The 25,731-nt window shown below is 43.0% G+C and overlaps 2 protein-coding genes across 3 annotated transcripts in view; both read left to right on the top strand.

Moving 5' to 3' along the window:
* LOC110509597 (microtubule-associated protein 1B) overlaps positions 1–9,130 on the top strand; it is a 64,378-nt gene extending 55,248 nt beyond the window's left edge. The window contains exons 5-7 of the mRNA XM_021590583.2: positions 196–5,179; positions 5,355–5,593; positions 5,806–9,130. Coding sequence (XP_021446258.1) covers positions 196–5,179; positions 5,355–5,593; positions 5,806–5,961 — 5,379 coding nt within the window. The 3' untranslated portion in view covers positions 5,962–9,130. The remainder of the gene's footprint in view (positions 1–195; positions 5,180–5,354; positions 5,594–5,805) is intronic.
* Positions 9,131–15,939: 6,809 nt separating this feature from the next.
* ptcd2 (pentatricopeptide repeat domain 2) lies at positions 15,940–20,059 on the top strand. Of its 2 annotated transcripts, none has more exons than XM_021590581.2 (10): positions 15,940–16,096; positions 16,503–16,595; positions 16,696–16,825; positions 17,345–17,462; positions 17,650–17,728; positions 17,837–17,928; positions 18,633–18,746; positions 18,828–18,902; positions 19,001–19,114; positions 19,242–20,058. In XM_021590581.2, the coding sequence occupies exons 1-10, from the start codon at positions 15,985–15,987 to the stop codon at positions 19,464–19,466; spliced, it is 1,152 nt and encodes a 383-aa protein (XP_021446256.2). In that variant the 5' UTR covers positions 15,940–15,984; the 3' UTR covers positions 19,467–20,058. The 2 variants fall into 2 exon arrangements, with proteins under 2 accessions (XP_021446256.2, XP_021446257.2); XM_021590582.2 differs by having other exon boundaries at positions 15,954–16,089; positions 19,242–20,059.
* The last annotated feature ends 5,672 nt before the right edge of the window (positions 20,060–25,731 follow it).

The following is a 25,731-nucleotide window of genomic DNA, read 5'->3' as shown; positions in this document are numbered from 1 at the left end:
GTATAGTTTGTAATACAATGCTTAATCTGCTGAAGTTTACTGACCTATCAATGAGCAACCCTCATCAATACATCCGAAACAATACAATACATTTGTCATCTGTTATCTGTCATAATTGTGTTAATAAATATATTCTGTTTGATCAAATAGTCATGATTTTTATCTCAAGTCTGGAAATATCTCTCTCTTCCCCAGATTGGTGAATTGCTCATCACTATTCACCCAGCAAACAAAGCAAGCCTAGCCCTCTACTGCCCTGAGCAAGGCGACTGGAAAAATTCAAACCTGGACAAACACAACCTACAAGATTTCATCAACATGAAGCTCAACTCACCCTTGATACTCCCAGAGATGGAAGGTCTCTCAGAGTTCACAGAATACCTGTCGGAGTCAGTAGAAATCCCATCGCCATTTGACATGTTGGAGCCACCAACCTCTGGTGGTTTCCTGAAGCTCTCAAAACCATGCTGCTACATCTTCCCCGGCGGCCGCGGCGACTCAGCCCTCTTTGCGGTGAACGGGTTCAACATGCTTATCAACGGGGGCTCCGACCGTAAGTCCTGCTTCTGGAAGCTGGTGAGACACCTAGACCGGGTAGACTCCATCCTCCTGACCCACATCGGGGATGACAACCTGCCTGGCATCAACAGCATGCTCCAGAGGAAGATGGCTGAGCTGGAGGAAGAGCAGTCCCATGGATCCCAAGCTACCGGCGACTGGGTGAAGAACCTCATATCCCCAGACATTGGAGTTGTGTTCTTGAACATTCCTGAGAATATAGGGAAGCCTGCTGAACCCAACTTCAGGGTGAGGAGAAACATTGAAGAGGTGGCACAAACTCTCCATTACCTGAGCAAGCTGAATCTGAGGCCCGAGCCTCTGCAGAGGCCGGTCGGGAACACAATCGAACCCATCATTCTGTTTCAGAAGATGGGTGTGGGGAAGCTTGAGATGTATGTGCTTAGCCCATCAAATACCAGCAAGGACCTGCAGCACTTTATGAAGCAGTGGACAGGTAGTGAGAAAGACAAAGCCTCTGTTCTTCTGCCCAATGGAAAAGAATCAGAGCTCCCAATCTCTTACATGACCTCAATATCTTCATTGATCGTGTGGCACCCATCAAACCCTTCAGAGAAGATAGTGCGAGTTCTTTTCCCTGGAAATGCCACTCAGTATCACATTCTTGAAGGTTTGGAAAAACTAAAACACTTGGACTTTTTGAAGCAACCAGTTGTCACTCAGAAAGAGCTATCTTCTAACTTGGCTCCAGCCTTGAAGCAGGCAAAGTTGAAACATAAAACTGACAGCAGGGAGAGTCTGAAGTCAGTCTCAAGGCCATCACCAAGCAAAAGTTTCAAGAAGGAGTCAAAGGAGGAAGCTCCAGAGAAGGCAAAGACAGACGCAGAATCAGCTCGAGAAAAGATCCAAAAATTTGAGAAAAAAGAGAAACCTTTGGTGAAAAAGGAGAAAGCGAAGGCACCGGAAAAAGAAGTGAAGGCTAAAGCAGAGCCGACACATGAAACTCCAGAAAAGAAGAAACCTGAAATTAAACCAAAAGCTCTTAAGGAGAAGATTATCAAGAAAGAACCCAGGAAGTCTGTAGAAAAGAAAAATGATGAAAAGGAGGTAAACAAAGAAGTAGCGAAGGAAGATGAGAAGCTAACATCTAAAAAGGAGGAAACACCCAAAAAGGAACAGAAACAAGAAACACCCAAAAAGGAACAGAAGGTAAACAAAGAAGAGGTAAAGAAACACATTTTAAAGAAAGACAAAGATTTCAGGAGAGATTCCCCAATGAAGGTAAGGAAGGAAGAGAAAAAGGAGCAAAAGAAAGAAGATCTAAAGAAAGACATAAAGAAGCCATCCAAGGATGTAAAAAATGCTTCATCTGCATTAGGTGAAGGGAAAAAACTTGCACCAAAACCAAAACCTCTGAAAAAAGATGACACTACAAAGAAAGACTTTGGAAGCCCTTTTAAGTCCAAGGGGAAACCAAAGGTCACCAAGAAGGACACCAAAGCCACGGATGCTAAATCTGCTGCTGCAGGAGCTGCAGCTGTCACAGCAGGAGTGGTAGCTGCCACTTGTGCTGCGGAGGTCCTTGAGACAGAAAGAGCCACAATGTCTTCTCCAGAGGACCTCACCAAGGACTTTGAGGAGCTCAAAGAAGAGGAGATCGTTCAGGAGGAAGAGCCGGTGGTGGTCCACAGAGAGGCCCTCCTGCACTCTAAGGAGTCTCCTGAAGCAGAAGAGTCTCTGGATGAGGGGATCACAACCACTGAGCATGAAGGAGAAAGCAGGGAGACCCCAGAGGAACAGGAGCATAAAGGCAAGTTGAGTGGCAGCGGCAGTGAGAAGTTTGAAGATGAGGGAACTGGGCTAGATTATGAAAAGAAGGGAGAGACAGAAGAGGTCCATGAGCCAATGAGAAGGGAAATGGACAAGCATGCTGAGGATAGTGAAGACAAGGACTCTGAGGATGAGGGTGCGGATGCAGACCAATATGTAAGAGATCATAACAGAAATGAAAGAGAAGTACAGAAGCTGGGTCTGTCTGTGACACACCCTCACATAACATCTGAGCCTCTCTCTCCGGCTGCATCTATTCATGATGAGACCCTTCCAGCTGGCTCCGACGACGACGAAATAGCCTCAGATGATGAGAACCGAGACGAGGCATACACTGCTACATCTGGCCACACCCAGTCAACTATTGAGATCTCCAGTGTGCCTACTCCAATGGATGAAATGTCCACTCCAAGGGACATTATGAGTGATGAAACCACTAACGATGAGACAGAGGATTCTCCCTCTCAGGACATGGCCAGGTTTGGAGGAACCACGTTAGGAGACTTTGAGAGGAAGAGGCTGTCTCCGCTACAGGACGGCCCAGAGTCAGACCATTCAAAGAGTAATGCCACTGAAGGCAGGGACTACCACGCTTCTGCGTCCACAATATCTCCACCATCGTCACTGGAAGAGGACAAAGAGGAAGGATTCAAGTCAGACAAATTTGGTCTTGATTCGGCAAGACTCAGCTCTGCACTCTCCACTACTTCTCCTCTCATACGCTCCCCTTCAGCTCCTAAAGGAACCTTTGACTCATACCCCTCTGGATTCGCTGTACCAATTGAGCTGTGCACAACACTTTCAGGATCATCAAAGGCAGCAGCAGGGTCTTCCACCAGCCCCGATGACAAGACATTGGAAGGAACCACCTCACCTCATTCCTCTGGTCACACACCTTACTTTCAGTCTCCTGTGGATGAGAAGTATGGCTCTATACCACCTGCAAATGACCATGGTCCTGTAATCGTAGAGGTTACGGGTGACAAAGAGGATTCCATCAGGGTCAGCCCCATGGATGACCCAATTCCAGACCACACCTCACCTGTAGAGAAGGTGCTCTCCCCAATGAGGAGCCCACCACCAGTAAGAGGAAAGACACACTTTGATTTAGATCAAATGTTAACAATACACTTGAGTCAAGATGAGAAGAAAAATGGAGCTAGAGACAGTAACTCAGTCTCATCCACAAACCCCTTCGCAGGTTTCAAAGAGGAGAGTAAAATGTCGATCTCAGAGGGAACCACGTCTGATAAATCGGGCAGCCCTGTTGATGAGGCTGTAGCAGAGGACACTTTTTCACACGTCGCCTCGGCTTCCACCACCTCACTGGCCACCAGCTCATTCCCAGAGCCTACGACAGATGACGTTTCCCCTGCTCTCCACGCTGAAGCCGGCTCCCCTCAATCAACGGAGGTGGAGGACTCCTTGTCTGTCTCTGTGGTTCAGACTCCAACCCCCTTCCAGGAGGCAGAGATCTCTCCCAAGGGGGACAGCCCCAGGCCCATGTCAATCTCTCCAGACATCTCACCAAAGACGGCCAAATCAAAGACACTAGTACAGGAGCCCAAATCCCCGGAACATTCGACTATGTCATTTGGTCAGGAGTCCCCTGACCACTCATTAGCCCTGGACTTCAACAAACAGTCTCCAGAGCACACCTATGCAGGCAGCTTGCGCGCCACGGAGAATGGGCCGACAGAGGTGGACTACAGCCCGTCAGAGGACAATGATTTGAGACCCGCTGAGCAGTGCCCACCCACTATGGACAAGCCTATGCTCTTCAAAGAGAATGACTCAAGTCACGCCACCTCTGTGTCCCCTTCAGATGCATCCCAATCCACCCCCTCGACCACTACACCTTGTCAGATGAGGGAAATGTCACCTGTCTTAGCCCAGCAGATGGACAAATCCCCTGCCATCCCCTCTTCATCCTCCTATGTTTGCTTCACACAGAAAACAGAGATGTCTCTGGGAGCAGAAACTAATCCCTTCAAATGTGGAGATTCCAAATCCCCTGTCAGTCCCAAGGTTCCCTCCCCATCCTACCTTCCACTCTCCTCAAACCTCTCAGACTATCAGAAGTGTGCAGGTGGCTCCAAGGATCCAGACTCCTCCAAGAAGAGCCCTTCTTCTGGTTCCAGAACAGATGTTGACCTATGCTTGGTGACTTCCTGTGAATACCGACACCCTAAGACAGAGCTGTCCCCCTCCTTCATAAACCCCAGTCCCCTGGAGTACTTCATGAATGAGGAGAACCCTCTGGAGGAAGAGAAGCCCCTGGCTAAGTCAGATGGAGGACCTCCACCCCCCAGCAGTAAACTACACGCTAAGCAATGTGAAGAGACTCCACCAACCTCCATCAGTGAATCTGCCCCGTCCCAGACAGATTCGGATGTTCCCCCTGGGACTGAGGAGTGCCCTTCAATTACCGCAGATGCAAACATAGACTCTGAGGATGATTCTGAGACACTTCCCACTGACAGAACCCTAACGTACAGACACGCAGATCCTCCTCCCGTGGCCCCCAGGGACTCTGCTCCGTCTCCAGCCCACCCAGATGTCACCATGGTGGATCCGGAGGCCGACAAGCCACCCCCTGACGACAACAACCAGACCAAGGACAAGGACTCAAAGGCAGAGGGAGTTGAAAAAGCTAAGAAGAAGAAGCTCACCAAGACCAAGTCCTCCTCTCCGGCCAGAAAGACTGGGCTCTCAAAAGTAAAGGATTCAAAAGTAATAGCCTCTCCCAAAAAGAGTGCAGGAGAAGGGAAAGATGCCAAAAATGCCACCAATACCTCTGCGTCAAGGGGTGTGAAAAGTGCCACATCAGGTAAGACCTGGTACTCATCACTCATCTTTTCATACTTGCTCATGTGTTTAGATCCTTTGCTTCTTTTTCTGATTTAAAAAAAACAAGTTTAAGGTTTAAGCGCTATTTGCCTCGGTATAGTTTCACATTTCTTTCATCCATGATGTACGTTGATTTTCTAACATCTCTGTCTCAGGTTCAGGTAGTGGAAAGGCGGCAGCGGCAATGCCCGTACCCAACTGCCCTCCCACATACATGGACCTGGTTTACATCCCAAACCACTGCAGCGCCAAGAATGTGGATGCAGAGTTCTTCAAATGGGTCAGGTCCTCCTACTATGTAGTCAGTGGCAATGACCAGACGGCCCGGGAGCCCAGCAAAGCTGTCCTGGACTCACTGCTGGAGGGCAAAGCCACGTGGGGAAACAACATGCAGGTACAGGGAGACAGTCAAAATCTATCGGAATTAACTGTGTTATAATGCCATAGTATCAGAAAGATAGAGACGATAGACGAGGCTTAAAAAGTGTACATAGAGGAAAAATAATATATACCTGTATATATTGGCCTTTTAGAGCGGAACCAAACAAAGCTCTGAGTTTTTGAAAATATTGTATTCAAACCCTAACCTCTTTTCCCTGTTGGCAGGTGACCCTGATCCCGACCCATGACTCAGAGGTGATGAGGGAGTGGTACCAGGAGACTCACGAGAAGCAGCAGGACCTGAACATAATGGTGCTGGCCTCCAGCTCCACCGTGGTCATGCAGGATGAGTCCTTCCCCGCCTGCAAGATAGAGCTGTGAACCTGATCCCGGGCCTCGTTCCGTTCCAAATGATGCGTCTCTTCTTCCCTTCATTTCTCCCTTCACTGGAGTGTGCACTCTATTGACATTCCAAGATGCACTTTCAGAGTGAGGGGACTGATGGAGGGAAGGGGTCGTAGTAATTTAGATTGGAACAACCCTCTGGACTCTCCTGATCAAAGGATCTAGTAACCGAGAGATCTAGTGATCAAGTGGATCATGTTGTTAGTGGTATCTTTGAGTTGGGGTGAGGGATGACGTAGACATAGAGTATAAACCACGTAAACACGTAATTTAAACAAAGGCTCTTTAACAACATTAATGAACAATGCATAGCTTACATTACAATTATGTTTGAGTTTGAAATGACAACCGCAAATGTAATTGTCCACAATACTCAAACAAACTATCTCACACAAGTTAGCATCAGCTTTGTGGAACACCTTGAATAAGGAATGATGTTATAATAATATCTGGTATTAAATATATGACCTAAAACCAGTGTGGAGAACATGAAGAGAAGGTCCCATCGTATATATTGGTGCTCTTGACGTAGATGTATTTATTCAGAAAACTCTCTTTCCCATGAGCACCAATTATATATGTATCAAGTAACATATAGATAGAAGAATCCATGAGAATACACTTGTTCATACTGGGGGAAAAATAGGTCTAACAATAATAAAAAATAGATATGATGAAATTAATTTATCCTCAAGGTTGGGACTACCAATTTAAAAGTCCAAATTCTTCTGGTACATGCTGACAACATAGATATTGGGTGTGATAGTTTAATAGGTCATCAAGCAGTCTCAATCCACTGATTACATCTCTGTCCATAAAAATAACTAATATATAAGATTGATTTAACCCAGCTGCATACACCAAAGGATCGAGGAGAACTCATTTAAGTTATTGCCTTAGGAAGTGAATTGAATGTAAAAGATTGATGCACTGAGGACAAATAGAAGGCAGCATAAACTTAAAATAAAATAAAACGAGTTTGTCCCCAACTATCATATATCTGTCTCTATCTGTATAGAGCTAGTTTCATTTGACACTGCATTGATGGAGTATGAAGAAATACATAGAGCAAGTTAAAGTTCAACTGCACTGAGGGGCCTGCGGATCATGTTAACTGTCTTATTCCATTGCGACTATTTTGAGAACAATACAATTCTAGTAAAGATGTATCCATTCGTTGTGTATCCATTCTGTTTCCGCAAAATATTGTTGATTGTTTTGCCCATTAGTTAATAATGGGCGTCATGATTTTAAACATTTTATCTCAGTGTTTTTAAAAGTTGTTATTTATTCATTTTAAACGTATACAATTCAGTATAAAAATAATGACCTTCTTGCGGGAGAATTGTTTAATGCAAGGTCAAACGTGCATTACAAATAAGTAGAACTTGTTGGCCAAATGTCAAATATGTTTCTTGACCAATTGAATTTGAAAAGCACTGTTTCAAAATGATATCTGTAACGTTCAGAAAGATCCAGAAATGGTCTGCTAACGTTTGTGTTGTACTGATTTCAATAGAACTCTATGTACTGTACTCTCCTGCTCAGTCTGTCCTGCAGCCTTTTGTGTCAACCACAAATGGAGCCCTAGCGACTGCTTGAATGTGCCACAATATGTTCCGGCTTGTGAAGCGTTCCTAAGCTTAGAATTATTTTATTTTTATTTTTTTAACACTGTACTATAATTATATATAGCTTTGTGGCAGGGTGACTGGCCGAAAGAAATGTGCATGAGTAATGTAAAATATAGCAAGTATTTTTTCTCTTTTTAAGGATGGGGAAATCTGCCCTTAACTGCCAAAATAACAATGCAAGGCTGTGCTAATTAATATAAGACATACCCCACTGGGGACAGACGTCGGTTCAACGTCTAGTTTTGATTTACATTTGGATTAGTCGTCCAACTATTGTGAATTCAACATGAAATCAACAAAAAGTGTTGACATGATTAGATTTAGATTAAAAGTTGGGTGTAAAAAAGAGTCAATTCGCTTATGTTGATTACTTTTTGCAAATCCAATCAGTTTTTCACATTGATTCAACGTCATCACATTTAATTTAATTTTTGAAATGTTGTGGAAACAATGTTGATTCAACCAGTTTTTGCCCAGTGGGAGGTACATTAATAGTTGGTTGTCTTTGGGGTGTTGCGTGCTACACCATTATGGCATGGAGTGAAAAGTGAAACAAGCAGCCCCATCCTCTGACTATGTTGGCCGTTTTAAGGTCTTTAAATCTGCTCCATCATAGTCCTTGGCCCTGTAGCTACACAAAGAGGACGTATAGAACCTCGGCCAACCACAGGTCTGTAGAAAAATATATATGGCAGTACCTCTGCCAAAATCGCTATGAGTCAAGTAAAGCGCTGTATAGACACGCCTTGAGAAGAGTAGAACACGAGGGAGAGTGACTGTTTTGGGTGTGAGTTCCAGGTGTGAAAGACAAAAAAACGAGAGACTTTAAAAGCCAGGACAAATAATAAGAAATGTAACGCGAAGCCATAAACAGAACAATAGAAAACTCCAACCGCACACGTCAACCACAAATGACCGTGCCTATTTGGATGCCATGAACATACAACCATCCTTTACTCAGAACGAACGGTCACTGTTAGGTGAAAACTCACAACGTAGACAAATTAGTACAGTCAACCAACCAGAGGCAGGGACTTAGTTACTGTCTCCATGGCCACGCAATTATCCAGTTGTCCTGTACTACTCTGCAACAGGAACCTTTAACCATAAACATGACCATTCTGCCGTTCAACTACAAACTATAGTGACCGACCGACCACGCACACCACTCTTTCTTGACCTTTCCTCACGCTACTGCTTTATTGTATTCCTTGCTTTCTATAATCCCTGTAATCTCTCTATCTTTCTCTCTTTTGGATGATTGTTAATACTGTCTGCAGCCTTGTGATATAAAATTGTCTCGTGATCTCTGCATCCTCCCTCTCATTTTCCAAACTCATACCTAATGTAGCGGTTAGTTTCAAGTGAAAGTATTACTTAGTGCTTTTCTGATATTTGTGTGCAGTATCTCCTCTCCCCTCCTATAGGACATTTGATGTAAAGGGCACAACTATTAAAAAGGAAACCTACAAAAAGAACCACAATAAACTCATGTTGTGGAGAATCATGAACGTGTGTCTTGGTGTCCTTCTTTCCTGAATGAATGTACAATATCAGTCAAAAGTTTGGACACACCTACTCCTTCAAGGTTTTATTTTATTTTTTACTCATATCTACATTGTAGAATAATAGTGAGGAACAGAGAGAAGGGAGGAGAGACGGAGATGAGGGAGGAGAGATTGAAGGCCCAGGAAGTCAACCTTTTTGTCACACTGGTTATAACCACTGGGATGGATAGGCGTGCTAGTCTAGTCTAGGCTGCAGCCCGCCTTGAGACACACATTGTCCCATGGGCATTGCACTCGCAGGTGGTCTATAGAGTTTTTAAGGTGCCCTTTCCCATGGCAGCATCATTACCAGCAGCACGTTAGCGTGTGTCTGTCTGTTTGGGCCACAAGAACACATGTTCAGTTTGGAACAGGTTGGAACAGAGGCTTAATGAGCTAGTTACAGGGGAAGGTTATCACTGTAACCCCTCCAGATTGACACAACCACGCACTCACGCTCACAAGAACACACACATACACTTGTAACTCCTCCAGATGACATGAATTACTCAGAAGTGCTGATGGGGAATTACCCTAATTAACTGTGTCCAGCCCAGTAGCCATATGGGGTCATTCTGAGTGCAGACATTGTCACTCGCTATCTATTCTGAAAAATACAATAACATGTAACAATTTCAAAGATTTGGCTAAGTTACAGTTCATATAAGGAAATCAGTCAACTGAAATAAATAAATTAGTCCCTAATCATTGGATTTCAAATTACTGGGCAGATGGGCAGCCATGGGCGGGCCTAGGAGGGCATAGGCCCACCCACTTGGGAGCCTGGCTCAGCCAATCATAATGAGTTTTCACCCCACAATAGGGCTTTATTACAGACAAAAATACTCCTCAGCCCCTCCCCTCACTGACGATCCTGCAGGTGAAGAAGCTGGAAGATGTGTGAAGAACATGTGGAGGTTCTGGGCTGGAGTGGTTACATGTGGTCTGCGGTTGTGAGGCCGGTTGGACGTACTGCCAAATTCTCTAAAACAACGTTGATGGCTGCTTATGGTAGAGAAATTAACATTAAATTATCTGGCAACAGCTTTGGTGGACATTCCTACAGTCAGCATGCCAATTGCATGAGACATATTTGTCATTGTGTTGTGACAAAACTGCACATTTTAGAGTGGCCTTTTATTGTCCCCGCACAAGGTGCACCTGTGTAATGATCATGCTGTTTAATCAGCTTATTGATATGCCACACCTGTCAGGTGGATTATCTTGACAAAAGATCAAATGCTCACTAACAGGGATGTAAACAGAGAGCGAGTCAGAGAGAGCGACTCGGTGGCCCATGCCAACCGTTTCAGCCAGGACATTTATTTATTAATGATGATGGCACAGGCCCACCCCGGGGCACTTTCCAGCGCCCGGACGAAGAGCACACAGGGATAAATCAAAGAACAGTCCGTCGTTAGTGGAATAACTTGGCAGAGAGTCAGGGGAAAAAGTCTGGGTTGCAAACTAGACCCATTGTATAAGCTATGTGAATTGGTCAGCTGGTTGTGTCTGTCCACTTTAAAAGCCAGGACAAACCTGCAGTATGTCTGAATGACTGTAACTGATATTTGCATTTAAGATCATTATTATTCTCCAAAATGAAGACAGAATATTAAATGAGATCAATAACTGTAAATGCAGAAAGTTTTTCAAACCATCAGGTAGAAGGAGTGGCATAAGAACAGAGCTTTTTTAAGGTCTAGGAGGCCTTACAAAAAGTACATACTGTATCAGAGACTCAGGCTCCACAATGTCACAGATAATCCAGCAAGGGATGTAAACCAGCCAGGATGTGGGAGGAGAGGACTAGCAACACAGAGGATGGGGCAGTCAGAGTGTCAGAAGAATGTGTCTAGTCAAGGACATTCACCAAGGCCACACTGTCTATTAATGGGTGTGGGAGAGAGAGAAGGAGAGTTCAGACAGAAAGAAAGAAAGAAAGAGAGAGAGGGAGACAGAGAGAGAGGAAGAGAGAGAGATGCAGAGAGAGAGAGGGAGAGACCGAAAGACAGAGATGCAGAGAGAGAGACCGACCGACCGACTGATAACACAGTGTTCTTGACTTCTTTCTTATGTCATTCTCGTTGGCACCAAATGTTTAAAAGGTTTTTATAATGGATAGAATGCGGTCAGACGATCAGATAATTGGCATATACATTACTGTTACTGAATTTCCATGTGGGCAAGGATATAGGACATTTTTATCAAAACCTATTAACTAGGGAAGAGGAATTTATAACAGAATTGTTCATAACATAACATAGCTACAGCAAATCTCCTGGGACACTTTTAAATGTGCCTTTAGAGGCCATGCAATTCAATACTCATCTCTAAAACAAAATCAATTTAGGTCAAAAGAGTCCATACTAACAAGGTAGAAGGTCTAACAAAACAGATAGATAGCAATAAAAACTGTACCATAGAGGCTCAGAATAAGTTACAGGAAAAACAAAAAGAAATGGAGGAACTTATTCAAAAAAGATAAAGTGTAATATGTTATAAAAAATGAAGCAAACTGAATGGAATATGGGGAAAAAATGCACCCAAAATATTTCTGTATCTTCATCATAGAAATGCTACCAAAAATGATTTTCTGAAACTTGTTACAAATGACGGAGTCACCCACAATTCACCAAATTATATTTTGAAAGAGGAAGCAAAGTACTTTAAACCTATGGGCTTCCAAGTGGCACAGTGGTCTAAGGCACTGTGTCTCAGTTTTAGAGGTGTCACTACAGACCGTAATAACAAATCACTGGCTGTGATTGGGAGTCCCATAGGGCGGTGCACAAATGGCCCAGCATCGTCCTTGTTAGGGTTTGGCTGGGGTAGGCCGTCATTGTAAATAAGAATTTGTTCTTACGTGACTTGCCTAGATAAATAAATAAAATATCCTCTAACCAAAGCTAATTGTATGGATTTTCTATTAATAATGTAAAATTAACAGCCATACAGAAAGACTCATGTGGAGGAGAAATTACAGGAGGAAATTCTTGATACAATTAAAGCCTTTAAGTCCGAGAAAACTCTGGGGCTGGATGGCATAACAGTTGAGGCGTACCCAACCTTTTTTGACATACACATAGGACCGTTATCAGCATGTTTTAACCACTCCTATGTAAAAGGTAGATTAGCAGACACTCAACAAGGAGGTCTGATTTAATTATTACTGAAACGGGATCCAAGTGGGAAATATAAAAATCCAGTCCATGAAAATTGGAGGCCCCTTTACATTTCAGTGTTGTGATGCAACAATTTGAGCAAAATGTATAGCACATAAAATGTAAAAGGTATTGTCGGACATTATTCATTCTAATCATACAGTTTTTTTTACATGGACCATACATTGGAGATAATGTAAGGCAAGTACTGGTAACAATAGAACACAATTAAAAATCTAGGAAACCAGGCCTGCTATTCATAGCTGACTTTGGAAAGGCTTTGATAAATTACAACTGGAGTTTATATATAAATGCCTGGAGCATTTCAATTTTAGAGAATCTCTTACAAAATGTGTTAAAATCATGGTGTAAAATAGTAAATATTGGCTACTTCTCAGAAAGTTTTAAACTGTCAAGAGGAGTAAAACAAGGTTGTCCACTATCGGCATATCTAATTATTATGGCCATCAAAATGTTAGCATTAAAATCAGATCCAACAATAATAGCAGGGCTTCAAAAAGAGAGACTGGGGAAAAGCAGAAGCTGAGACAAAACGCTGGTTGACTTGACAAACAAGACGAACTGGCAACAGACAAACAGAGAACACAAGTACCCAGGGGATAATGGAGAAGATGAGCAACACCAGGAGGGGGTGGAGACAAGCACATGGACAGGTGAAACAGATCAGGATGTGACATCCACAGCCTCATAGAGGATCTAGATAAGGTTTCTAACCTCTCTGGATTACGGCAAAATGATGACGTGTACTATATTATGTATTTGATCACTAAAAATACAACTTTTACATTATCGTGTAGTTTACCAATAAAATGTTCTGATGATGATGTGGATTTACTTGGTATACATATCCCGAAAGAAAGAAATGATCTCACTCCAATACATTTTAATAGAAAGTTAGCAAACACAGATAAGATCTTGCTACCATGGAAAGCAAAATACCTTTCTATTTGTGGAAAAATCACAGGCCCATTTATTAGATGAATATGAATTCGGAGGGCAGAAATTATTAAATGTAAAAGCATTAGACCTCTGCCTAAAGGCTTTAGTCATACAAAAGTTATACTTAAATCCGAACTGGTCTTATAACAAATTAGTAAGAACGTCTCACCCTATGTTCAAGAATGGCCTTTTTCCCTTTATTCAGATCACAACCTCTCACTTTCAGTTATTTGAAAAGGAAATGATCTCCCAAATATCGCTATTTTTAAAACAAGCCATAGGAAGTTGGTTGCAATTTCAATTTAATCCACCAGAAAAGACAGAACAAATAATACAACAAACATTGTGTTTAAAATCGAAAAAAATGAATTGATAATAAAATATATATATATAAAAAAATAATCTTCATAAATGATATTAAAAATAGGACTGTTGGAGTTATGTCACACATGCATATGGACATACAGTATCTGCTCTGACCAAAATTACAACCAACTAATTGCAGCATTACCGCAAAAATGGAAGAGGAAAGTGGAAGGGGGAAAAGATAAGATCTTGTCTTTCGGCCCTATATTAGAGACCATAATTAGTTAAAGAAAATTGTGATGAATCCAAAAGTATACCAGTTTCATTTAAGGACCAAATTGACAGCCATGCAATAAAGATTGCAAAATAGTTGGGATGAGATTTTTGACGTACTGATTGATATGCAAAACGACGCCGGATTCAAAATGTACAACATTCCCAGCTCTGCAGATTTTGCTGCGAAGCGACAGAATCATTAGATAATTTGTTCTGGCACTGTCCATACTGTATGTAGCTTGTTTTTGGTCACAGGTCCAGGAATGGCTGAAGAACTGCAATATTTACCTGGAGCTAACCCTGCAGATAGCACTACTGGGTGATCTGAAAATGTCATTGATCAATAGTATAATAATAGTTTTAGCAAAAAAGCTTCTCGTTCACCCAAATCCAGATCGCAGATGTTCTGAAAGAGCTGCAAAACCTGGATCCGTACAAATCATCTGGGCTAGACAATCTGGACCCTCTCTTTCTAAAATTATCCACCGCCATTGTTGCAACCCCTATTACCAGTCTGTTCAACCTCTCTTTCATTTTGTCCGAGATCCCTAAAGATTGGAAAGCTGCTGCGGTCACCCCCCTCTTCAAAGGAGGTGACACTCTAGACCCAAACTGTTACAGACCTATATCCATCCTGCCCTGCCTTTCTAATGTCTTTGAAAGCCAAGTTAATAAACAGATCACTGACCATTTAGAATCCCACCGTACCTTCTCCGCTGTGCAATTCGGTTTCCGAGCTGGTCACAGGTGCACCTCAGCCATGCTCAAGGTACTAAACAATATCATAACCGCCATCGATAAAAGATAGTACTGTGCAGCCGTCTTCATCGACCTGGCCAAGGCTTTCAACTCTGTCAATCACCGCATTCTTATCGGCAGACTCAATAGCCTTGGTTTCTCAAATGACTACCTCGCCTGGTTCACCAACTACTTCGAAGTTAGAGTTCAGTGTGCAAAATCGGAGGGCCTGTTGTCCGGACCTCTGGCAGTCTCTATGGGGGTACCACAGGGTTCAATTCTCTGGCCAACTCTTTTCTCTGTATATATCAACGATGTCGCTCTTGCTGCGGGTGATTCCCTGATCCAACTCTACGCAGACGATACCATTCTGTATACATCTGGCCCTTCTTTGGACGCTGTGTTAACTAACCTCCAAATGAGCTTCAATGGCATACAACACTCCTTCTGTGGCCTCCAACTGCTCTTAAACGCTAGCAAAACCAAATGCATGCTTTTCAACCGATCGCTGCCCACACCCGCCCCACCCATCTAGCATCACTACTCTGGACGGTTCTGAGCTAGAATACGTGGACAACTACAAATACCTATGTGTCTGCCTAGACTGTAAACTCTCCTCCTCTGTCAGCAACAGGTGTGGCTGAAATAGCCATATCCACTAATTTGAAGGGGTATCCACATACTTTTGGTGATGTAGTGTCCGTATAGCGCCTCCCACATTACCCCATTGTAGTTGAAATGTAAAATGTTTAAGGTAAGGTTACGGTATGGACGTCCCAAGGAGGCCAGATAGCACTTAACATTTCGTGTTTGAGGACATATTTCCATTATAGTGGTCACTCGACTATCTTGTCAATATAAAATAACATCTTTGTTATACCATATTGGTTGGAAGCAAATTGTGTATGAAACACTGCCTCCTGCAGGTTGTATGACGTTTTACCTTTCTGTTCAGCATGTGCGAAATTCATTTATTTGACTTGATATAAACACTACCAGACATCGGACAGCGAATAAGAATGGAAATGAGATGGAAAGAGATTGATTATTTTACTCCAAGACAGTCCGTTGGTCAGAATAAATATTCGTTTTACGTAGACATTTGGAAATCCGATGTAAAAAAAAAATTAGTAAACACGGTGACAGGGCGCAGACATTTTGGAATGTACCAACTAAATCGTGAAAAAGTCGAGAATAAAACGTATATATTTATATTTCTCCATTGTTACATAAGTTATTAATTGCATGGTAAACAATAACTATAATTAGTCAATGTATAATAGTTTGCTGTGCTTCTAACAAACCCGGCGCAGCGAAAGCAGATTTTTTTCTTCACCCTTGGTTGTCGCAGTAATTGTACAGTCAGGGGGCAACATGGCGCTTGGAAGAATCAGTGTCTGCTTCCGAGTACTGCTTCATGATATTCCCTCAAAGGGATTATGTCGTGGCCTCATACAATCGGACTGTATGACATGCAGGGTAGGAGGTATATGATTAACGTATTTTATGTATATGATGTCATGGTGCAGTTTCTGTGCCGCTAGCGCTTGCTTGTCGACCACCACGGAATCTGTCTCGACTCAATATCAATGTTGTTGTGACGGCGGCTGAGCTGTCTCTCCTGTCCTGTTATCATATTTATCTATCTTGGAACTACTTCAACTTTCCATACGAATGTGTAATGCATGCAGCCAATTATCACAAGTGTTGAACTTGTTCAGATAAGTGGGAAAGTACAGTACAGTACCCGGTCCTGTCCAGATGGCCTACAGCTTTTGTCAAATTGACATCAAAAGTTTTTTTGTTGCATTTGAGCTAAAGCCCTTTCTTAACCGTAAGCTAATTAATATCCATGTATATGCTGACTACTCCTGTTGCTTCATTCATTTCAGCAAAAAGGCATCTGCTGTCAGAGGATGTTGTCAAGCTACAAGAATTTCAGCAGCGGAAACTGGCAGTGGCTCATCAAGTGTCCGGATCAAAAAGTAGGCTACTGATTCTGATATGACCTTACTGTTTGGATCTAATACTGCCGTACCACAACTACTACTTTTGAGGTTGACAGACCCATGTTATATTCTCCAGGTCATTATATTGAGGTATTTAATCAGAAGCTGATGAAGAAACAGCTAGTATTGAAGGATGAGTTAAAGCTGCTTCTACACCTTTGCCAATCTGCAGAGGACATGGTCACAGCCAGAGGTGCCATCTACAGGTATGGGTCACAGTGAGATACTAGTTTCTTGCTAATGCATTGTGGCCACTGGCCTGATGATTTAGTATTTCATACTTCACATACTTCACAAACTCTATCCTGAGTATGCCCACAATTAGCTGTCAAAACAGACCAGAAGATGAAGTCTCCTCAACTGTGTTAGGGACAGATAAAGCATAAGTTTGAAATAGTTTAATGCAATCTTGTAGTTTGACTAATGCTGGTAGTCTGGGGCTCCTTAGTGGCGCAGCGGTCTAAGGTATTGCATCTCAGTGCTAGAGACGTCACTACAGACCCTGGTTCGATTCCAGGCTGGATCACAACCAGCCATGATTGGGAGTCCCATAGGGTGGCGACACAATTGGCCCAGCATCGTTAGGGTTTGGCCGGTGAGGCTGTCATTGTAAATAAGAATTTGTTCTCAACTGTCTTGCCTAATAGTTAAATAAAACAAAATTCAGTTGAAATTCGTCATGGTTCTTTCTGTGTTTGTATATGTTTGTGTGTTCTGCTGTCCAGGTACCATGAGGAGAACAGAAACGTAGCATTTGGAGAGTTTAAGTTTGGTCCTCTCTTCATGAGGCTGTGCTATGAACTGGGGCTGGAGGAGATGGCTGCTGCCACACTGACAGACAAGGTAAACAATCTATTAATATGCAGACTATAATAATTAATCATCTCTGAATGAACTAAGAATAACAAGTGCTATAGAGATCATATGATGTAATTATTTTAGTGCAGTCCCATAGACTAGGGCATTGATTGAAGTTTACACATACTGTATTTGGTCAAGTTGTAAATATACGATCTTCTTTCTCTAACAGGATTTGAGAGGATTCTTCTCGGACTCAACCTCCTTCAATATTGCCATAGACATGCTGTTTATGAAAGGATTATATGAGAGTAAGTGACATCCTTTTAATAATAAAAGCCAGCAGGCATTCAACAAGAAAAGGTATATTTTATAGATGACTGATCTCTGTCATCACTAAACCCTGTCCATACTACTAGGTGGTCTGGATGTACTGCGAGACATGAAGAACCAAGGTGTGCCATTCAACAAGGACACGTTCACATTAGCAACTGGTACTTGCTATAAACTGGTGAGGATTTGTCCACCTTGCAGACATTGTATTGTTCCACCCTATAGACCTTTTCAACTGTCAAAACAATAACACGTTCTATATGCACGCACAACCAAGAGGTTCCAGAGCAAACATCCAGTGCTAGCTAGCTAATTAGTTGGCCAGCTAGCACAAAATAACAAGTTCATATTTCTTGATTCAACCAAAAAGAACAGAACAAACGTGTCATATACACAAATTGACTTGCTACCAGAGAGACACTAAAAAGAGACACAGTTCATTCTCTTTTTGCTTTGGTGGTGTTAGCTAGCTGCAAATTGGCTAGCACGGCAAATAACCACATAGCTAGCGTGATCAGCGTACCTTGTTAGCCAACTAGATAAATTGTTGGCTGTCGTGAGAGAAATTAATCGAACAAAACTAAATGTAGCTAGCATACGAGTCCAATGTAAACAGGTTTCGTAATGCTTTAGTTGTTAGGAGTGTACTGATAATAAGTAGGACACGTGACATGCTGTCAACTTTGATGGAAAAAAACAATGCATATTCATGGCATGAGGCTAGTAACATAGCATCTCGCTCAACTGAATACAGGCGGTTGACGTCAACAACCCTCATTGAATATTCCAAAAGGGATTACAATAGTGACATGTATCTTATCAGTATATGCATGACATTTGTCAATAGACAGGTGATGTAATGCCCTGTTTCCTGTTTACCAGAACACTCCAGAGTCCTATAGAATCTGTACTGCCCTGATGGAGGAGGGACAGACCAAAGGACACATGATACCCAGGCACGCCTACTGCTTCACTGTGGCGCTAGCACTTAGACAGGTTGGTCATCCATCCTCTCTCGCACTCTCGCTTTCTCTCTCATATACAAATGTGATTCAATATATTTTATTTTCCTTCCAGAATGATGTTGAAAAAGCACAATCCATGTTTGGTCAGATTATGAGCACTGACAGCAGAATATGCCAAAATCTCAAAGTGAGTTCTAATATTCAGTCTTCACTATATCTTTGTAATGTGTCTAGCTCCCACCCTGGGAGCAGCCTATTTGATGTAGTTTTGTGGTGGTGTTCCAGGTTCTGATACTGGCTATGGCAGGAGCTGTAAAAGAATCCCTCTTCATCCTGACCCTAGCCTTGGGTTCTAGCACCACTGTCTTTATCAAGAAGCCTGAATTTGCACAGGAAGTGGTGAGAAAAACACCCTACAAATGGATGTTTGTAATGTCTGATGCATAACCTATACGTTATTATCTCCTATACGTTATTATCCAGTCACAAATATAATGAATCAATACGTGTGTGATGTGTTTCTTAGGTGGACCTGGTGCGTTTGCGGAGTGAGGACAGTCCTTTAATGGCGGGTGTGGAGGAGGCAGTGTCCCGTCTCCAAAATGCTGGTCAGGTGACACAACGGAGCCTGGATGAAATGTTGTGTCACACCCCCACGGGGAAGAGGAGGATGCCCATAGGAATGATGGAGGAGAGATTGATCAGCCGGAGGACTCTGAGGCCCCTGCAGTCCACTCTGCTCTCAGAGTGAGGATGAGGACTAGGTGTATCTCCCAGCATGTTTGAGGGGATCGGTTCGTGGTGCAGAATCACCAATCTTGACCCCATAATGAGTAGTTATTTGGGATGCAAGGTGATTTGTAGATCAGTGATTCTGTGCAGTTCGACTGCAATGTAGTCATCCTAAACTTAGCTGTCCCAGTCATGGCCATCTCACACCACTCAAAAGGGACTGAACAGAGATGGTCTCTGAGCTTTGCTCTCTCTCTCTCTCCACCTGGACCTTAGTTATACTGTACCATTCAGTGAAATCAACCTTTCCTCTCAACCAGAGACCCCTCTGTATCCTTCCTTCTTGGTATTTTTGGTCTATCCTAAAATATGCTTTAGGGTGGAACCGATATACTTGTAAGTTCAATGGCTTGGGAGATCCTTTAGAGCCTTTCAGAAAGAATAAACTCCTGGCTGTGGAAAGGCTCCCTTGAATTCAAGGGATGCTCACCTCACATCAATGCAACACTATAACATCAGACATTGACAGCAATGTGTGGAAAGAAGAATGTAAGGGTATGTGAGACACACCTGTAATTGTTTGATCAAAATGTATTAAATATTGAATGCTATAAAAACAGTATTTTTCTTAGTTTTGATAGCACTAATATTTTTCCTCTACTTTGCTTTGATTCCTGTCAACAGTTCCTCCTTACATTAGGTAGATGCATTTTATTTCACCTTTATTTAACCAGGTAGGCCAGTTGAGAACAAGTTCTCATTTACAACTGCGACCTGGCCAAGATGAAGTAAAGCAGTGCGACAAAAACAACACAGAGTTACATATTGGATAAATGAACGTACAGTCAATAACACAATAGAAAATCAATAACACAAATGCATCATAGATATACCTGAGTAAATCATAACACTCATTATGTATCCCTAAACAATAGCATTACATGCAGTGGTGGAAAATGTACACAACTGTCATACTTGAGTAAAAGTAAAGATACCTTAATAGAAAATGACTCTAAGTGAAAGTCACCCAGTAAAATATTACTTGAGTAAAAGTATTTGGTTTTCGATATACTTAAGTATCAAAAGTAAATGTAAATGCTCAAATATACTTAAGTATCAAAAGTAGAAGTATAAATCATGTCAAATTCCTAATGTTAAGCAAAGCAGATGGCCACATGTTCAAGTTTTGTTTTAATTTACACATAGCCAGGGGCACACTCCAACACTCAAGACATCACAAACAAAGCATGTGTTTAGTGAGTTAGCCAGATCCAAGGCATCAGGAATGACCAGGGATGTTCTCTTGATAAGTATGTCAATTAGATCATTTTCATGTCCTGCTATGCATTCAAAATGTAATGAGTACTTTTGGTTGTCAGGTGAGCTGTATTGAGTAAAAAAGACATTATTTTCTTTTGGAATGTAGTGAAGTATATATAAAAGTGGTCAAAAATATAAATAGTGAAGTACAGATAGCCCCGGAAAACGACTTAAGTAGTACTTTAAAGTATTTTTACATAAGTATTTTACACCACTGATCACATGATTGTATCTTGAATGCACCCACCCATTTAATATTGGCGCTGTAGAGTGCAGCATCTGCAGGACCAGCAAAGATTGTCATAACTAAACCAAGATAAACCACAGCGTGTCGTTTCTGATGGAAACAAATGAGTCATAGTGGGCAGAACAAGCACGAGCTAGTGAGATCCTATTGGGATCCTATGCGTTCCAGCATATTTCAGTTAGGTAACGCCTACTCTGCCAAGTGTGCATGTGCAATACCGCAATTCGCGTTTGCACTCCTAAACAACGCTTCTTTATTTTTTTACTTTTGCAAAGGGTAAAGTCTACAAAACTTAGTCCACTCTGTTCGTAACATAATTCTAGTTTTAGGAACAGAAAACTTTATTAAGCTGTTTCATCGAAGAGAAAATTAGCAGAATTTCGGACAAAATCCATATCGGTCCATCTTCTCCCACTGCTGGCCACTGGGGTTTCTCAAACTACCCGCCAAGCGGATGCTTCTCATTTATCCATCCGGTGAAATATCTGTCTCATTGCTCTATCTGTGGTACTAGCCTCCCTCTGCTGAGTCCAAAACAACATGATGTTCCGGTTTTCAGGGGAAATGGGATGCCTGTGACGCACCATCGTCACTAGTTACCACGGACACGAAGTCGTAAACACTGCATATTAATATAATGTATTGAGTTAAAATGTGATTTTAAGCTAAAATTAACCCTAAGCTGAACCACACTGCTAACCTTATACCTAACCCTAACCTTAAACTATGACCAAAAAGCGAAATGTTTGTTTTCATTAGTTTTTTCAATATAGTCAATTTTGACTTTGTGTCTGTGCTATCTAGTTGAAACTGAGACATAATAATAACGCTGTAACGCAACTAACAAGGCGACAGTATATCTTACCACCTCTGAATGTACTATATTGGTTGAACAATGCAGGAAGGAGAGCGTCCCCCTAACGTGTTTTTTCTTCTCATCAAAACCAGTATCAAAGACCATACAGTATGGTTCTAGAAATTATGCGCCAGTATATAGGTAGTATAGACGATGCCGCCGACAGATATGGCAGCTCTGTTTCTAGCAACTTTGCAGTATTTTGCTTTTTTGTGTGTTATTTCTTACATTATCAGCCCAGAAAGTTATTACATACAGTCGGAAATTACTTTTGTACAGAAACTCAAGTCATTTTGTTCACCCGACCTAGAATACCTCACAATCAAAAGCGGACCGTATTACCTCCCAAGATATTTATCTTCGGTTTTATTCACAGCCGGGTATATTCCCCCTTAAACTGATACCACAACGGCCCTCAAGGAACTACACTGGACTTTGTGAAAACTGGAAACCACATATTCTGAGGCCGTATTTGTTGTAGCTGGGGATATTAACAAAGCAAATAAAGAAAACGCTACTGAAGTTCTACTAACACATTGACTGTAGTACTTGCGATGCTAAAACACTTGACCACTGCTACTCCAACTTCTGGGATGGCCCTCCCCAGCCCTCACTTCGACAAATCAGATTATGACTCCATTTTGCTCATCCCTTCTTGTAGGCAGAAACTCAAACAGGAAGTACCCGTGCTAAGGTCTGTTCAACGCTGGTCTGACCAATTGCTTCACAATTATTATTATTTTTTTATTTATTTAAAATTGTACCCATTTTTCTCCCCAATTTCATGGTATCCAATTGTTTTAGTAGCTACTATCTTGTCTCATCGCTACAACTCCCGTACAGGCTCGGGAGAGACGAAGGTTGAAAGTCACACATCCTTCGATACACAACCCAACCAAGCCACACTGCTTCTTAACACAGCGCATCCAACCCGGAAGCACCAATGTGTCGGAGGAAACACCGTGCACCTGGCAACCTTGGTTAACACGCGCTGCACCCGGCCCGCCACAGGAGTCGCTGGTGCGCGATGAGACAAGGACCCTACCTACCAAGCCCTCCCTAACCCGGACGATGCTAGGCCAATTGTGCGTCGCCCCACGGACCTCCCGGTCGCGGCCGGTTATGACGAGTCTCTGATGGCACAGCTGGCGCTGCAGTACAGAGCCCTTAACCACTGTGCCACCCGGCAGGCTGCTTCACAATTGTTTTGATCATGTGGACTGGGACATATTCCGGGTAGCCTCTGAGAATAACATCGACGAATACACTGACACAGTGACTAAATTCATCAGGAAGTGATTAGCAGATGTTGTTCCCACTGTGACTATGGCAGCATTCATAGAAAACTGAAAGCGCGAACCATCGTATTTAACCATGGCAAGGTGACTGGAAGTATGGTTGAATACAAACAGTGTAATTATTCCCTCCATAAGGCAATCAAACAGGCAAAATGTCAGTACAGAGACAAAGTGGAGTCGCAATTTAACGGCTCAGACACGAGACGCATGTGGCAGGGTCTACAGACAATCACGGATTACAAAGGGAAAACCAGCCACGTCGTGGACACCCAGGTCTTGCTCCCGGAGAAGCTAAACACCTTCTTCGCCTGCTTTGAGGTTAACACTGTGCCACCGACGCTGACCGCTCCCAATGGCTTTGGGTTCTATGTTGTCCATGGCCGACATGAGTGAGACATTTAAAGGTGTTAACCCTCGCAAGGCTGCCGGCCCAGACGGCATCCCTAGCCGCATCCTCACCTGGCTGGAGTGTTTACATACATATTCAATTTCTCCCTATCCCCGTCTGCTGTTCTAACTTGCTTCAAGATGTCCACCATTGTTCCTGTACCCAAGAAAGCAATGGTAGCTAAACCAAATGACTATAGCCCCATAGCACTCACTTCTGTCATCATGAAGTGCTTTGAGAGGCTAGTTAAGGATCATATCACCTCTACCTTACTTGACACCCTAGACCCACTTCAATTTGCATACCGCCCCAATAGATCCACAGACGATGCAATCACCATCGTACTGCACACTGCCCTATCCCATCTGAACAAGAGGAATACCTATGTAAGAATGCTGTTCATTGACTATAGCTCAGCCTTCAAATCAAATCAACGTTTATTTGCCATGTGTGCTGAATACAACAGGTGTTCCCCTTACAGTGAAATGCTTACTTACAGGCTTTAACCAATTGTGCAAAAAAGGTATTAGGTGAACGATAGGTAAGTAAAGAAATAAAAGCGACAGTGAAAAATAACAGTAGCGAGGCTATATACAGTAGCGAGGCTATAAAAGTAGCGAGGCTACATACAGACACCGGTTAATCAGGCTGATTGAGGTAGTATGTACATGTAGATATGGTTAAAGTGACTATGCATATATGATGAACAGAGAGAAGCAGTAGCGTAAAAGAGGGGTTGGCGGGTGGCGGGATAAACAGAGAGTAGAAGCAGCGTAAAAAAGGGGTTGGGTTGGGGGGGCACACAATGCAAATAGTCCGGGTAGCCATTTGATTACCTGTTCAGGACTTTTATGGCTTGGGGGTAAAAACTGTTGAGAAGCCTATTTGTCCTAGACTTCACACTCCGGTACCGCTTGCCATGCGGTAGTAGAGAGAACAGTCTATGACTGGGGTGGCTGGGTCTTTGACAATTTTTAGGGCCTTCCTCTGACACCGCCTGGTGTAGAGGTCCTGGATGGCAGGCAGCTTTGCCCCAGTGATGTACTGGGCCGTACGCACTACCCTCTGTAGTGCCTTGCGGTCGAAGGCCGAGCAATTGTCAGTGATGTAACCCTAACCCTATGCTCTCAATGTTGCAGCTGTAGAATCTTTTGAGGATCTCAGGACCCATGACAAATCTTTTTAGTTTTCTGAGGGGGAATAGGCTTTGTCGTGCCCTCTTCACAACCGTCTTGATGTGTCTGGACCATTCTAGTTTGTTGGTGATGTGGACACCAAGGAACTTGAAGCTCTCAACTTGCTCCACTACAGCCCCTACGATGAGAATGGGGGCGTGTTCGGTCCTCCTTTTCCTGTAGTCCACAATCATCTCCTTAGTCTTGGATATGTTGAGGGATATGTTGTTATTCTGGCACCACCCGGACAGGTCTCTGACCTCCTCCCTATAGGCTGTCTCGTCATTGTCGGTGATCAGGCTGTTGTGTCATCTGCAAACTTAATGATGGTGTTGGAGTCGTGTCTGGCCATGCAGTTGTGGGTGAGCAGGGAGTACAGGAGGGGACTGAGCACGCACCCCTGGGGGGCTTCAGTGTTGAGGATCAGCATGGCAGATGTGCTACCTACCCTCACCACCTGTGGGTGGCCCGTCAGGATGTCCAGGATCCAGTTGCAGAGGGAGGTGTTTAGTCCCAGGATCCATAGCTTAGTGATGAGCTTTGAGTGTATTATGGTGTTGAACGCTGAGCTGTAGTCAATGAATAGCATTCTCACATAAGTGTTCCTTTTGTCTAGGTGGGAAAGGGCAGTGTGGAGTGCAATAAAGATTGCATCATCTGTGGATCTGTTTGGGCGGGATGCAAATTGGATAGGGTCTAGGGTTTCTGGGATAATGATGTTGATGTGAGCCATTACCAGCCTTTCAAAGCACTTCATGGCTACGGATGTGTGTGCTATGGGTCTGTAGTCATTTGGCAGGTTGCCTTTGTGTTCTTTGGCACAGGGACTATGGTGGTCTGCTTGAAACATGTCGGTATTACAGACTCAGTCAGGGACATGTTGAAAATGTCAGTGAAGACACCTGCCAGTTGGTCAGCACATGCCCGGAGCACACGTCCTGGTAATCCAACGAATATGTAGCGAGGGCCAGCCGACTAGAGCATACAGGTCGCAGTGGTT

The sequence above is a fragment of the Oncorhynchus mykiss genome, chromosome Y (assembly GCF_013265735.2).
Source record: "Oncorhynchus mykiss isolate Arlee chromosome Y, USDA_OmykA_1.1, whole genome shotgun sequence".
In the NCBI taxonomy this organism is placed as follows: Eukaryota; Metazoa; Chordata; class Actinopteri; order Salmoniformes; family Salmonidae; genus Oncorhynchus; species Oncorhynchus mykiss.
Note: the sequence above shows the minus strand (reverse complement) of the source record. Positions and strands in the feature narration are given on the sequence as shown.

What these genes read in the sequence shown, in the direction of transcription:
- ptcd2 (XM_021590581.2), top strand. Translation starts at nt 15,985, where the DNA reads ATGGCGCTTGGAAGAATCAGTGTCTGCTTCCGAGTACTGCTTCATGAT. An exon ending in TATGACATGCAGGGTAGGAG is followed by an intron (nt 16,097 to 16,502) that starts GTATATGATTAA and finishes CATTCATTTCAG; the next exon opens with CAAAAAGGCATCTGCTGTCA. An exon ending in CTGGTACTTGCTATAAACTG is followed by an intron (nt 17,929 to 18,632) that starts GTGAGGATTTGT and finishes CCTGTTTACCAG; the next exon opens with AACACTCCAGAGTCCTATAG.